This window comes from Carettochelys insculpta, chromosome 4, assembly GCF_033958435.1.
Source record: "Carettochelys insculpta isolate YL-2023 chromosome 4, ASM3395843v1, whole genome shotgun sequence".
NCBI classification, from domain to species: Eukaryota; Metazoa; Chordata; order Testudines; family Carettochelyidae; genus Carettochelys; species Carettochelys insculpta.
This window is the reverse complement of record NC_134140.1, coordinates 131,180,770-131,195,976: the sequence shown is the minus strand read 5'-3', so window position 1 is coordinate 131,195,976 and position 15,207 is coordinate 131,180,770. Positions and strand designations below refer to the sequence as shown.

Below are 15,207 nucleotides of genomic sequence, written 5' to 3'. Positions count from 1 at the left end.
CCCAAAACTTGAGATACCCACGCCACTAATTACCTGATCACTTAGAAACATTGCGGGGTCCTGCCATTGGCCTTTTCGCCTGGAGCTCCTCCTACCATTGGTCTGGCGGTTTCTCCTGACACTGGGCTGTTTGTCCACACTTGGTTCTGATATCAACTCAGTTGCTATCACCTTGGTCACCCCATGCCAGTATTACTGTCAGCCTCGTCACCCCATGCCAGTTCCGCTGGCTGCCTGGTCACCCCATGCTGCTCCCACCTGGGCCTAGTCCAGGCACCCCACACTGCTCATGTTGTTGCCCTAAAAGCCCTGTGCTGGCTCTGCCATCAGTCTCTTGCAGGGTGTTTGCCCCAGGTGCCTCCCCTGTGGGTGCTGGTCTTGGGACCTTAAGCCACCAGGGAGTCATCTACTCTAGCCCCACAACTGCCCAGCTTCCCAGCACCCCATCTGTGCTGTTTCTGTCCAGAAGTTACCCCAGGAGCCTGCTGTGACTCCCTCCGCCACAGGGAGTCGCCACCTCCCCCCCGGCAGGAGCTGCATCAGCAACCTGCTGCCTTTGGTGGCTTCTCCCAGCCGGGACCACGGCTGCTCCTCCCCAGCCAGCAGCGCACAGAAGGGCCTGATGAGAACACCCCCGGGGGTGTATAAGCAAGCTCTGGCACCATGCCATAGCAGCGTCACTGGGGCTGGGTGCAAGGGCACCCTCCCCACACTGCTGGGCAGCCGAGGCGCAGTGCTGCGGGTGCACAGTTTGAAAGCCCCCAGCTGGCTACGGCCCAGAGCAGCTTCTGCTATGGAAGCCCAGCAGATGGCAGCATGGACCTGTCTGCAGAGCACCATGCAGGGGGAGTTAAAGCCAATGAGACAGGCTCCAGGCATGGGACGCCCAGGCAGCCAGAGCCAAGCCTCCCTGCTTTGCGCAGGGCTGGGGGTCAGGGCAAATGCACTGCTCTCTTCCCCTGCCCCAGGGGCTGTATTAGAGGCCACAACCCCTCTGCCCTGGCTCCCTGTGGTCACATAACTATTCCCCTGTAGCCCCTGCTTTGTGCTGGCCTGGCCCGTGCTGAGACCGGCTCCCAGCACCAGCCTGCATGGGCAGGATCAGTCTGGGGGGAGGGCAGGAGCAGCACCACTTTGCAGGGCAGGACAGGACAGGACCAAGCCAAAGGAGGAGCTGTGAGCAATAGCCCGGGCTGGGGCTGGGCAGGACCAGTCCACCCTGCCATGGACCACTGGGCTGCTCCTGCCTCTCAGTGCCTGGTGCCTGCCCTCCCATATAGCTCTCACTGCTGAGCTCCAACCTGGCTGGTCTGTGGCTTGTGCCCAACACTCCCCCATAGCCACATCACCCTGGGCCCCCACAGCTCGTGGGAGGGATGGACCCAGCCACCGCCAGCACCAGCTTCACCCGAAGGGGCCGCCCCTTGGGGGCTAACCCTGCTCTCTGGATGGGCAGAGAACAAGCTGCGCCAGGAGCCAGCCCCTGCAGTGCGCTGAAAAGGCTCCCACGGCTCCTCTGCAGGAAGCTTGCGGGGGGTCCTGCCGGCGGCTCTAGGGCTCTACGCATCAGAGCTGCCTCCTGTTCCTGCCGTGCTCCAGACCTACATGATCGGTCCCTGGGCATCCAGACATCAGCCTGCTGTCAGGAGACCGGGCCCAAGCCCGGGCCTGCCCGTTACTAGGCCCCCAGAGCCCGGTGCTGTTGGGCTGGACTGCTTTCCCCCAGGCCCTGCCGGAAGGAGCCTTCAACAACCTGCGCCGGGCTACCCGGGCCAGGGCTATTCTGAGGAAACCCCCTCAGAAGCTGGATGTGGCAGCCACCCCCAGTGCACGTCTACCCTCTCGGCCCAGCCGCCGGGCAGAGCGGAGCAGAGCTGTTCTGGCGGCATTTGCAGGACAGAATAAAAGAGGAGTCGGCCCACGGAGAGCTCAAGGCTTTCCTGGAGCTGGTTGTGCCTGGCTGCCTGAGTCTCCCGCCGAGCGTTGGCCCCTCCTCACCTGCGCTTCCCCTGCCCGGATGCAGGTGGCTGTCGCCTGTTGGTGTCCCCGCAGCACCATCTGTGTGTTAGCTAGGAGAGCTGGGCCCCTCCAGCGCCGTCAAGCCTAAGCGAGCCCCGAGGGGCCTAGAAGAGGCAGCCAAGGAATCCCCCCTACCCCTCACTCCTGCCTGGCACACAGCCAGTGCCCCAGTCGGTGGCATTTTAAGACTCCTGCCCCGATTTGTCTGTGGAGCGTGGACAGGCCTGATGCCGGCAGCAATGCAGAGCGGGACCCTCCAGTCAGCGAGCCGCTCTGCAAGAGGAGCTGCGTCACTTTCTACGAGTCAGCTGGGGCGCCGCAGTGCTAGGGGCTGTCCAGCGCCACAGCCAGTGGCAGCCCCCCCCTGAGCTCAGAGGGCTGGCTGCGTGGCACTGCCTGCCGGGGAAGGGCTCGGGGGAGGCTGGCGCTGCAAGGACAGCTGCAAGGCTCCCCACTTACAGGGCTGGGCTCTTGGAAGATGTGGGGCATTTCTCCTGGAATGGACTCTGGGCAGGGGCCGTGCAGCCTACAGGCCTGGGGAGGCCAGCACCTGTCCTGGTATGAACACCCCTGCCTGCTTTTCCCCTAGCCCTGGCCAGAGAGCGTGCCACAGCCAGCCTGGCCTGGACTTTGGCCAGGAGCACACGAGATGCTGCTGCAGCTTTTGTATTCCAGCCAAATATTCCTCACCTCGTGCCTTTCCCAACACTAACCCGGCCCCCTTTACCTTGCACACCATGAGCAAACACGCATGTCGCTCCTGCCCCGACCGGTGCTCAGCAAACACCAGCCCTGCCCCCCCGCGTGCATTACTGCACAGCATTTACATGGAGAATACGCACCACACGCAGCGGGCTGCAGCAGAGAGGGGGGTGCCCGGGCTGGGGAAGGTGACTTCCGCAGCGCAGGGACGGCTGAAGAACAAGTGGGGTCCTGGGATAACAGTAACATCACTTACGCTTTCAAACCCAGTCGTGCTTCTCGTCACTTGTGCTGCATAATAAAATGACGGGCTAATTTTGAAGTAAGAATGACGGGACATTTCTTTTGTTCCATTAAAGGGAATCGTTTCAACAAAATGGAGCTCTGGAGCCTGGGGCCCCTCACGCCCCTTTTGCCCTTACGTTAATTCACCACTGCTGCAGGGCACCCCCAGGGGCGTGCCCTTGGGTACGAGGCACTCACGCCCGTGCAAAGCAGGAGGGGAACGCTGGGAGGGGAGGCGTTAGGATCCTGCTGATTGAAGTCTAGGCAGCTGAGGCAAATGGTCTGAATGCACAGCGTTGCCTGGGGTAAGGGGTCAGACTAGTCGGAGCGAACATCACACCCCTGAGTCCCGACAAGGCCTCGCCCGCGCTACAGCAGAGCTTGTGGGCACCCTCTTTCGGAAGGTGTTTGTTAGAGCTCAAGGCTGCACACCTGGCCTAAGCCAAAGGGGCGCGTTTGCCACGCGAGCGACCCAGTTCTCGCTACCACAGGGTGCGCCCTGCCTGCCAGCTCACCTACTGAGTGCACCCGGCCTAGGGCAGGGGTCTGCAACCGAAATCACGAGAAGAGCCGTATTTTCAAATTCAGTTCCAAAATCAGTACTTCAAGAGCCGCAGCGCACGTCACTGCGAGACCGTCCTGAACACACAACGCCACGCCAGGCGTTTTGTCGCCCATTTTAAGAGCAGCAGGCACACGCTGATTTGTACCTGTTAGATAGTTCGTTATTCAGCCCCGGGGTTGAGAGCAAACGAGGACAAGGAAAACGCTGCGCCTGGGGATAGGCTCTGAAGCAGCAAGGAGCAATGTTTGCATCAGCCCTCCTTGTGCCTTCCCCATTCCCAGGCTCTGCTCTGTTCATCCTCCAAACCAACGCCCCCATCCCCAGGCTTAACCTGCCTCAGTCCCCTAATCCACCCCATCCCACAAACCTGCCCCCCCCATCCCCAGGTTTAACCCACCTCAGCCCCCTAATCCACCCCATCCCACAAACCTGTCCCCCATGCCCAGGTTTAACCCGCCTCAGCCCCCTAATCCAACCCATCCCACAAACCCGCCCCCCAGCCCCAGGCTTAACCCGTCTCAGCTGGTGAGTTCCTCCAGCTGCTCTGCAGCTGCAGCCTCCTTCTCAGCGGGGCCTCGTGGCTCCAGCAGGGACAGACTGGGCCGCCCTTCCCCCCAGCTGTCCTGGGGGCTTTGCGTTTCCCCCACCTGCAGTGCGAGTGGCTCCCTGCCCCCACCCACGCAGAAACAATGGAACTAAATTTAATTGGTTTAAAGGCCAGATCTCTCCCGCTGCCCTGCCGGCCATTAAACCAATTAAATTCAGTTCCATTATCTCAGCAGGGGCAGGGAATGGAGCCACACACGGCCCCAGAGCTGCAGGTTGCCCCCCCTCATGCGAGGGGCATAGAGAGAGGGAGATAAGGCACCAGCTGAACCCCAGGGACCCCCTGTTCCCCAGAAAGCCCTTCTAGAAAATGTCACCAAAAGGACAAAGCGAGACAGCACAACCGCCCCCACCTGGTGTTGAGCCTCCTCACCCCGAGCAGGCTCTAGCTTTGCTCTCTGTGCTATTTCTGCCCAGTGGCCGTGGTCTGACCGTGGGCATTGCCCTGTGACTTCCTGCCCCTTGGCACAACCCCGCCTCGTCATGGGCCGGGCTCTTCCCTCCCGCAATCCCAGCGCCCTAGTGAAAGGCCTGGGCGGCCAAGCATGAGCCATGGGGCCGGGAGGTGGGGGAGAGACTAGGACCACTTCTGTTCCTTGCTCAGCCGCGGGACAGGACCACAGCTCAAGCCCAGCAGATGAAGGGTGCGTGCCACTTTAAAGCTGGCTGCAGTCATGTGTCATGAGAACATAGGACTTGTCAGCCCCCCATTCACATCCTGCCTCTGACAGGGGCTGGGGTCACAGTTCAGGCAACTGCTCCTGGTGTTCCCCAGCAGTGGGGCAGGGAGAGCCCCCAACCTAGGCTTCACACTCCCCTGCTGTTGCCTCCCTTCAGTGCAGAGACACCTCTCTCTGCCCATTCTGGGTGGGTTCCTCCCAGGCTGGGCCCATCCAGGCCTTCAGTGTGTCCTTCCCAGCCCAGGCAGGTTGCCTTCAGAGACCTGCCTGTCTTCGCTTCAGAGATGGGTCACAACGGGATTGCTACAGGGAGAAGTTACCACACCACTCTTCTGCAGCGACTCTCCTTCAGGCAGAATACGATGCTCCACAGAGATCCCATTCACAACAAGAAGAGAACCTAGCCACATGCTAGAAAGCCTGCCCGCGTTCACCCCACCTCTCACCTAGGTTCTGGTGAGTGCAGCCTTTCACCCCCCAGCGTCGGACATTTGTGTGGTTACAAGTTCCAGGGTAACAGCCACAGCGAGGCAGACCTATGGCCCATCCAGCCCAGTGGCCAGTCCCAGATGCTTCAGAGGGAATGAAAGGAACAGGGGCCTTGTCGTCTGATCCACCCCCTCCTCCAGTCCCTGCTCCTGGCAGAGACACGGCCTTAGGGGACACTCACAGCATGGGGTTGTCTCCAACCATCCTGAGCAACAGCCATGGATGGACTTATCCTCCTGGAACTCATCTAGGTCTGAATCCAGTTTTAGTGGTGGCCTCCACAACCACCCCAGAAACATGTCCCACAAGTTGTCCAGGCCTCGTGTCCTTCCTTACAGTCTTTCAAACCTACTGTCTATTAATTTCACTGGATGACCTCTGGTTCTGCTGTTAGGTGAAGGAGTAAACACCACTTCCTTTTTCATGTTCTGCACCCCAGTCAGGATTTTATAGACCTCTGCCATATCTCCCGTTAGCCCTCTCTTTTCCAAGCTTTCCCAGTCTTTTTAACCCTTCCTCATCCAGAAGCTGATCCGTATCCTTCAACGTTTTTGTTGCCCTTTTCTCTATCTTTTCCAATGCTAATATATTTCCCTGGAAATGTGGCTACTAGAACAGCACACAGTCTGGGCACATCCTGGAGGTAGACTGGCAGTATGAGCTTTCCTGTCTTATCTACCCTGTTTTGGATGGTTCCTCACATTGTTTGCCTTTTTGACTGGTGGTAAGGTTACTTTCACTCCTCCCCTCAGAAGCAGACACAAACTAAACGCTCCTTCCTTCAAGCACTCCCATTTCCCTATGGGTTGCAGCATGCAGACAGACAGCTCTACCGGCCCCTTTACGATGCCTTCAGCTTCCTTTTGGTACAGGCCAGGAGTCTTTGAACTGGAATTTTCAGATGCATGCGGTTAGCACATATAGGGCCTCTCCCCCCATGCCCAGAGAATGCATCTTCAAAGAGCTGGCTTCCCAGGGAGAGAATCTGCTTTTCGGTCACGTCAAGGTAGGTCCTAAGGAAATCCATCCACGCTTATTGCTCCAAAAAAGACCTTTGAACTTCCTCACACCTTCCAGAGACTGCCTTCATCTTCTTTCCCTGCTGAAGTTCCACAGAATCTCTCAGGTGCTAGAGAAACCATAAAAATCAGCACCTTACAGACTAAATTTTATTTATTAGGTGATGAACTTCCAAGGGTAAGACCCACTTCATCAAATTATTACCATTTAAATCATCATCTTATCCACAAAAGTTCATTACCTAATAAATAAAGTTGTTATTCTTTAAGGTGCTACAGGACTTTTGCTTTTTTTGGTGAAGCTACAGACGAAACCTCTGAGACTACACCAACTATGGCATTTGTAATACAATGAAAGCCCCAGGTGTTAACCCTAGCTCAATATGGTTTAATTCAATTCCACAAAGTTTGTTCCGGATCCATGTTCCCTGTAAGCTGAACGCTTGGGCAGCCAACCAGGACCGATTCAAACGCCGCTCGGCTGATTATCAGAGCGCCCACAACCAGCAAAGTCTGTTTCTATTGGTGGTGCACATCAGCACAGGCCTGGGTGCACAGAACAAAATTTATTCGGCATATGGATGGCAGAGGGGGAAGAGAACATTGTTCAGGACATTACATCAGCTTCTCAGCCAGCTCCTTCAGCAGGTATACAAATGCTATAGCCTGTCTCCTCCCAATGCACGATAGGCAAAGATCCACTTACGCCCTGAAGCAGGAGATTTACTATCCCGTCTGGAACAATCATCATCTGTTATGGTAGGAACAGAGTTTGATAGCAACAAAAATAATGACCGTCCCAATTTTCCTATTATCCCTTTTTCTGCATGAGGGTCTGGCAGGAAAAGATCACACGCTTCTGAGTTATAAATGTGGCTCTAGCCCCCTCCTTAGTCCTAAAGGCACAGGCCTGGGTTTTCAGACATAGGAGCCTAAAACTCAGCTGCTAAGTTAGTGACGATTTTCGGCACGGAAGAGAGGGGAAGTCCAAGCCTGCCACAATGAATGGAGCAGATGTAGCCCAGCACCCACGGCGAAGGGACTCCATTGTTCCACACCTTCCCCCGGGGGCAGATTGGACCGATAGGCGTTTGAGCACTTCCTTCTTTCCGGTTGCATCTGGTTTCAACTGGCAGGATATGCCCTCACTGCTGAGTAATGCCCTGGCTCGGGCCAAGCAAGTTTACTTTTGCTGCTGTGAACAGTTCTTGGCAGAGTTCTTCACTGCTGCGCTGGCCCAGGCACGACCTGCCAGAGGACATCGCGCAGTGCACGTTCGAAGGGTGCCCAGAAGGAGAGGGGTTTCTTTTCGCCCGAGATTGTCCTTTGCCCACGTGCTGATTGAGGGCGTTTTAAAAACCAAACGCTCTTCAAAGCAAAACCATCTGTTTTAGCTCCACCAGATGTTTATTGGCCGGATGTGGGAATCAGAGGTGAGCGCCTCCGTCCCGTGTCCTACAAGTGAGAACTCCTCCGAGCATCCCCATGGCCTGACACGACACGCAAGCCCCTGCAAGGGGATCCACGGACAGGGACTCCTGCGGCACGAACGCACTGCAGACTCTAGGCAGGTACGCTCAGGTTGCTCCTGCTACCGGGCACGATCATCTCGTTACTCCCTGGCGCCTCAGCGGGAGGGCCGGTCCTTCGATCGCAATGGCCGGCCTGAGAGCTCTGTCCATCTTCCTCCCAACAGGCTGGAGGGGACCCTGGAGCAGCTGAGCCAATGACATCTTGCCCCTTTCTGCAGCAGCCAGGGAGTGGATCTCTCTCGGTCAGACCCCTGGGTGGGCTCTGAGCGACAGCCAGATGCTGTCTGGGGCCCGCTCCTACTGGTGTGGCTTTGGGGAGGGGGCGGATGGGTGTGGTTCCCCGGGAGGGGACGTGGCCTCTGCCATCGGCGTACACGTTGCCCTGGGGCAGCTGGGAGGGCTTTGGCACAGGTGTCTCCCCAGCAGCAGGGAGGCCCTTGCTCCTGACTGCAGCTGAGGCCTGGGGGTGATCCTGGGCTCGCTCTCACCAGTCGGGTACCAGCTTTGCCTGCAGGGCCTCCTCATCTCCAGCAGAGGAGCAGGAGCACCTCCCGACCAGGCGGGACTCTTCAGCCCTCCCCCCCCCGGTTTGATATTCACACCACTCAGACTGAATTTGCTGCAGCGATTTGTCTCGCTGGTGACGGGTAACTTCCTTTTGCCCACCCCCACCTGCTACCTAAACCTAAATGCTTCTGCATTCCCACTCCGCTCCCACCTGAGGAAGTGGGTCTCACCCACGGAAGCTCGTGGCAGTACATTTGTTAGTCTCTAAGGTGCCCCAGGACCGCTTGTCATGCCTGGGACTGGTCACTCCAGCTAGCCAAGCCCACTCAACCCCCTTTTAAACTCAGGTCCATGAGAACGGATGCACAAGGCAGTAACAGCCTGGCTAGGACTGTTCCAAGTCCTTGTGGTGGAATGCTACGTCAGAGCCGCTGGGTCACCCTAACGGCTGTCGCCGGACGCCCTTGGCTTTCGCATGGAGGATTAAAAAGTCACACACTGCTATGGCTTGGGCCTGGGACCAAGAGTGGAGCTGGCTGGAGATTTTGGTAACCCTTCCGAATGTGTAGTCAGATCCCTGGGGTGCCTGGACCAGACTTTTTTTAACAGCAGCACACCTGAGTGCCTGGATCCCACCAGGGCCCTTTCCTCACTGCCCACAATGAACGTGAACTGGTGGTAACGCCACTGGGAAAGTGTGGCACACCCCGCCTTGAATGGGCTAGGCAGAGGGTAGCTTCTGCCCTGGGCAAAGCCTGAAAACCCACAGTGTGAGTCCAGCTCACGTCTGCTGGCGTTTCGCACTGCTGTGAGATTTGTCGCACGGGCCAGAGATCCACATTGCAAATCTGAGGATCGTTAAAGAAGCCCATTGCCTTAAACGTTCCCTCTGTTACGGGGGAAGGTTCGGTTCCCAATGGATCCGCGTCTGCCATGAAATTCAACACAAACTCATTTGGCTCCGTAAGAAACTCAAGCACACACAAGTTTTTATTGGCCCAAAGAGATCATCATACCAAAACAGCCGGCACGGGGCTTGGTTTGGGCACCTTTTACAGTATTCAAAACAATGTAGCGAACCTGAAATTTACATCGATTCTGATTTTCTTTTGTGGAGGGAGAAAGATCACACCCTGGGTTCTCTGTAAGTTATATGCAGGCCTGCCGACGAGGGGGCCAGAGGGGCAGTTAGCTGCACAGGGGCCTGGCAATTCATAGGGGCCATTCAGCAGCGGCAGGAGCTCCAGATCCCTTTAAACTCTTGTGGCAGGGCTGCTCTGCACGTCTCTGAGGGAGGGGGAAGGGGCCCAGTGCCACGGTCCAGGCCGAGGTAAGGGCTGACTGCCGTAGGCCCTGCCCCTCCCACCCCTGGCCCTGCCCCTCCTGGAGACTCAGAGCCAAGCACCCCTCCCCGACCTGCCCTGGTGCCTGAGGTGGCTGGTTCTATGCCGTAAAAGTGAAAGTGATTTGTACCATAATCCACCAGACAACCTCAGCCTTAGAAATCTCTCGTTTTCCCTCTTGCTGCCACTCCACTTTGAAATGCTTTAGAGATCACAGAAGCTGAAGGAGCTTCAGCGTATTGAGGAGGGAAGCGGGGTCAGCGGAAGCGAAGTACTGGCAGCAAAGCCAGTCCTCCAGTTCAACGCTCCGCTCGGGATCCACCGCCCGCTCTGCGAATTTCATCATCAGGAGGGCCCGTTTCACGTCGACCCAGTTCTGCAGAGCGCCGCAGAGGGCTTCTTCGTGGTTCCGAGGCTGGTCCGTTAAATCTCTCCGGGGACCCCAGAGCAGACACTGCAGCATCCGTTTGGCCTCGGAGATGCGGAGGCGTTTGACGGGGTCTGCTTCCAGCAAGGAGTGAGCAAGCTGCTGGAGCCCGCGGGAGTAAATGGAAAGGTTGGGGAGAGGCGGGAGGTCGTCTTGGCTGTAGTCCTGTTCCCTGAGATGGGCCCTCACCTCAAACGGGTTGGGCTGGTGGAGAAGTTCATAGATGAGGATGCCTGTTTGAAATTCATCAACCTTCCTGTACTGAGAGGCAGAGACAATCTCCGGGGCCAGGCGAGCTTGGCTCTTTTTCAGCCTGGGGTCCCCGGCGTCCGGCTTCTGCTTGGCTTTCAGGAAGTTGCTCACAATGAGCCTCGGCAAGTGCTTTTCATCTTTGGTTTTCCCGCAGCCGGCCGCAGGCTTGCAGCGGACGAGCAGCAAGTTTTCCAGGCACAGATCGCGGTGGACGACGCCGTGCTCTTTGAGACGCTCCAGGCCGTGGCAGAGCTGCAGGAGCAGGAAGCACACTCGCCGCTCGTACAGCTCGGGCTTGCTCTGGTGGGAAGAGGCAGCCTCCCTCACAAAGTCGGCCGCCGTCTGGTGTGGCACTTCACGGGTGATGACGACCACGCAGTCCCGTTCAGCAGCAGAGTGGGAGGGGCCGGGGCCGTCCTGGGGAGAGGTGCTTTTTGCTATGTCCGCGGACAGCAGCATGCGGGAGGGCACTGAGGCGACAAAGTGCCCACGGTCCTGCTGGATGTTGAAGTGAACTGGCAGGGAGGGGCTGTGGCTGGAAGCAGACACTTTGGACTCTGGAGTTTTGCAGATCTGGTGAGAGAAAACAGGAGACAACAGGCTGGGTTAGAAGGGTCACTCGCTCGGTCTCTGCCCGCCTGGCAAAATGTGCTCAGGGGGGGTTTCTCTGCCTCTGTTCTTATGTTATGCCCCAAAGGGGGAAAACCAGCATCCCATCTTCCAACTGGCCGGGGTCAGATGCCCCAGAGGGGATGAACAAAACAGAGCAATTATAACTTGAGCCCTCCTGTTCCCAAATCCCAGTGTCTGGCAGTCAGAGGTTTGCCAAAACCGAAAGGGGATGCACCCCGACCTACCTGGCTTACAGCTGTCAGTGGCGCTATCTTCCATGACCTTCTCTGGTTCTTGTTAATATCGTCTTACCTTCACAACTTCCCTTGGCAACAAGCTGCACAAATGGATTGTCCCTTGTGGGAAGTGGTACTTCCTTTTGTTTGTTTTAAACCTGCTGCCAGTTCACGGCCTCAAGACAGAACCCCCTTCCCTTCTGGTGGTACATGAAGGGTGAATAACGTTTTCTTATTCACCTTCTCCACACCAGTCGTGATTACACAGACCTCTGTCCTCGTAGCCTCTTTTCCCCATTTAACAGTTCCAGTCTTAATCTCTTCTCAGAGAGAAACTGTTCCGGGTCCCCTATTCTCTCTGTTGCCCTTCTCTGTAGTTTTTCCAAGCCTAATGTCTTTTTTGAGATGGGGGACTCCAGGGGTGGGTGTACCATGGATTTATGTAGAAGCGTTATGGTGCATACTGCATTATTATCTACCCTTTCTTAATGGTTCCTAACGTTGTTAGCTTTTTTGACTGCCTCTTTGTGTTGAGCATATTTCTTCCAAGAACCACCTGTGATGCCTCCAAGATCTCTCTTGCATGGTACCAGCTCCTTTAGGACTGAGTCGTCCCAGGGCTATACGTACAACACGTCCCATGGCCTGTTGCTCCTACTCAATGTTTTCAGCTCAGAGGATTCACCCATCTTTCCCTGCTCTTCCTAATGCTGTTGTGCTTGGCATTCTTCACCTCCAGTTGGCTCCTGCTGGCCAGAGGGGCAGAAACAGGAGATGGGAAAACCACCTTGAGTTTCTATAGCACATAGAACGCAATGGCTTCACCAGGCAATTGTATGGAAAGTCAGAGACAAAATACCCAGCTTAAAATGTGCTTCTACCATTTGTTCTATTGTCCACCAAGCTAATCACAGTATCTAGTGCTTTACAGATTATCAGCTGATGCTGACAAAGGTCTAAGAGGCATGAAAATAAGTACAGGTTGAACCTCTCTAGTCCAGCACCCTCGGGACCTTATCAGTGCCAAACGAGAGAATTTGCTGAACCACAGGAGGTCAATGTAAAACCAAGTATCAGAGGGGTAGCCGTGTTAGTCTGGATCTGAAAAAGCAACAAGGGGTCCTGTGGCACATTACAGACTAACAGAAATGTATGAGCATGAGCTTTCATGGGCAAAGACCCACTTCATCAGATGCAGCCAAAGGAGTCCTGGAATAAATTGCCTAGAGAGGTTTTGGAATCTCCATCTCTGGAGATATTTAAGAACAGGTTAGACAAATGTCTATCAGGGATGTTCTAGCCAGTACTTGGTCCTGTCATGAGGGCAGGGGGCTGGACTCGATGGCCTCTCAAGGTCCCTTCCAGTCCTAGCGTTCTGTGATTCTATGAATATTGTCTAGCAGCATTACCAATACTTCCATTGCTTACTGCGCTTTTAGAAGGCATTTAGGATAAATTATAGCTAAATAACAGCACAGAACACTGAGAGCCAGGACTGGTGGCTGGAAACAAAGTTTATAGGACCACTGGAAACTTGGCCACGCCCATGATAAGTAGTTGCCTGGCTCACTAAAATCATGCCAGATTACGGATGCTGCTGGACAAGAGAGGTTCAACCTGTACCATGAGCTCCATTTTACAGGTGAGAAAACAAAGGCTAGAAAGATGGCGAGGCAGTGGTGTTATGGGATCTGGATACAACCCCATTTCTCCTCAGCTGTGGTTAAAACCCTCTTTGTAGTGAGGATGAGATCAGAGCGACCGGTCTAAAGGCCACAGACGAACATAGTACCAGTTGTACAAAAGGTGCCACTCTCTAGCCCTTAATGAGCAAACTGGGATTTCTCCCTCATGAGTTTCCGCCTTCCAAGGCTACATTTCGAACACAGCTCTCCCCCAACACACCCTAAAACTATTTTCCCTGTTCCTCCGCCCACCCCTTCGGTTCACATCTGCCTGGCATATGCTAGCGAAGCCCTGAAAGGGTGTCCAGAAAAGCCAGCCAAAGTCTCGCCCATTGGCATGACGGAGAAGCTAAAGCATCTCGCAGTACAAAGGCAGCTCCTGCCAGTGGCCCAGCCTCACAAGAGCCCCAACAAAAAGAAAAATGAGGACTCTAAAGAGACAAACATCAATGGTGGACCAGAAACAATCGGCAAAGGGGTGAACAGAAGAGCCATCACAACACTAAGAGAGAGAGAGAGAGAGCTTTATGTAGGCTCCTGTCCCACCAGCCACGTTAAAGTGCACATAAATCTACACTCGACTTTTACATGTAGTTTAAACTTTCCCATTGCGACAGCATGAATAACTGCAGAAAAATAGGTTTATTGTGGCAACATCCATTAGCACAGTCACAATTACAGGCCTCTCAGCATCTCCATTGTCAGCCCTTCTATTCAGGGATTTATTTATACTTCAGTTCCATGAATCTGCTCAGGGTTGGAACTCAGCATAGGAGGTTTCAAAGGTTTCAAACCCTGGAGCAAATTTCTCTCTTGTAACACGTATGCAACCCAGGACGCATGAGTTTTGTCAAAAATAAATCGGTAGGACTTTGAGGGCTGAGAATCTTGTGTGCTCCTGGGGAAAGCTAAAATTCTGCTGGACATTAAACCATAATGACCGTGTACTATGCGGAAGCGCTATTAAAATGGGATTGTTTTATTTCTTTTTTAAGAAAAATGGGTCTGATGCTCAGGCACATTTGTGCTGTTAAAGGATGGTTCAAGGAAGCTGGCCCATGGCTAGACCGCACATCAACACACTCCACCAGGGTCAGCAACCTTTCCGAGGCTGAGTGCCGAAATTTGACCTTTTGACCTCTACGTACAGTCCGAGCACGGGTGACCCTTTTTAAAGTCACTAATAGCCCTACTTACGACAGCTTCATTAATCACTAGAGACGCAGAGCTTTACCAGTTAGGTGGTGGTTGGTAGCATGAGCTGGTCTTTTGTCGATCCACAGGGGGCTTGGCTTTGAGCAAGCTCCCGGCTGCATGGGGGAGGAGGGGTGGGGCTGAGCTCCCACTTCGCGTGCCGATGTAAATCAGCTTGCGTGCCACTCTTGGCACCCGTGCCGGGGGTTGCTGACACCCGTGCTAGAGCCTTAGTATCAAAGATCTATGAAAGAAGGACAAGGCTTTCGCTTTTCTATGCCATCGCTTTGCTAGCACAGGTGTAAATATGCCTGTTGCTATTCCCAGTATCTTCTCTTGTTTAAGAGCTCTATGTTAAGCAGCATACAGAACACATCATACGGACTTCTTATTTCGAGTGCCTGCCCGTAAGCTCTGGGATTATACAACTTCTCCTTTGTGCCACTGCAATCCCAGGGCCACTTAGCAGAGAAAGCCAACATAAGGGTCCAGTCCTGTAACCTCTGCTTCCCCTAGACGGGCTTAGCGGCCTGCTCACCTGCAAAAGCGACCAGAGGCAGTGCAACCAAGCCTCCATTGGCAGACTGCGTTCGGGTTTCTCCTGTGTAAAGCCAGATCACAGAACTGTGCGCAGGCCCGGGACATTTTAAATACACTCCGAGCACGACAACGACAGAGCGAGGTAAGCGCCGGTCTCTGACCTTGCGCCATGTGCTCGAAGGAAGGTATAAGCTGAGGCCGCAAACAGATTTTGGCTTGATTTGTCGGCAGTCAGTCTGAGCCCACATGAGTGTGTGTACGCGCGCCCTACAGTTAGTGCCAGCAGCTCAGCAGAGCCAAGTTTTAGCTCCAACGACTCAGCTGACACTTCGCTCAGCTGAACCTTCCCCACTGTCTGGCTTGCCCAGGTCTGTTGCCTGCTCGCTGTTTGAAGCCCTGTACAACAGGCATGGAAGGAAAACAGCAAACGGCTGAGCCTCCCAAGTACTGTCCATCAGTCCGTCAAATAACCAAAATTAAAGGACTCTGGGAAATGCTGAGACCCCCTTTGCAC

The 15,207-nt window shown here is 55.0% G+C and overlaps 1 protein-coding gene across 2 annotated transcripts in view; it reads right to left on the bottom strand.

The window, feature by feature from the left end:
* Positions 1-9,370: 9,370 nt before the first annotated feature.
* The window catches only part of PRAG1 (PEAK1 related, kinase-activating pseudokinase 1), a 47,449-nt gene continuing 41,612 nt past the window's right edge, over positions 9,371-15,207 (bottom strand). For both annotated transcript variants that reach the window (XM_074992057.1, XM_074992058.1), the window contains exon 6: positions 9,371-10,999. In XM_074992057.1, coding sequence (XP_074848158.1) covers positions 9,959-10,999 — 1,041 coding nt within the window. In that variant the 3' untranslated portion in view covers positions 9,371-9,958. The remainder of the gene's footprint in view (positions 11,000-15,207) is intronic.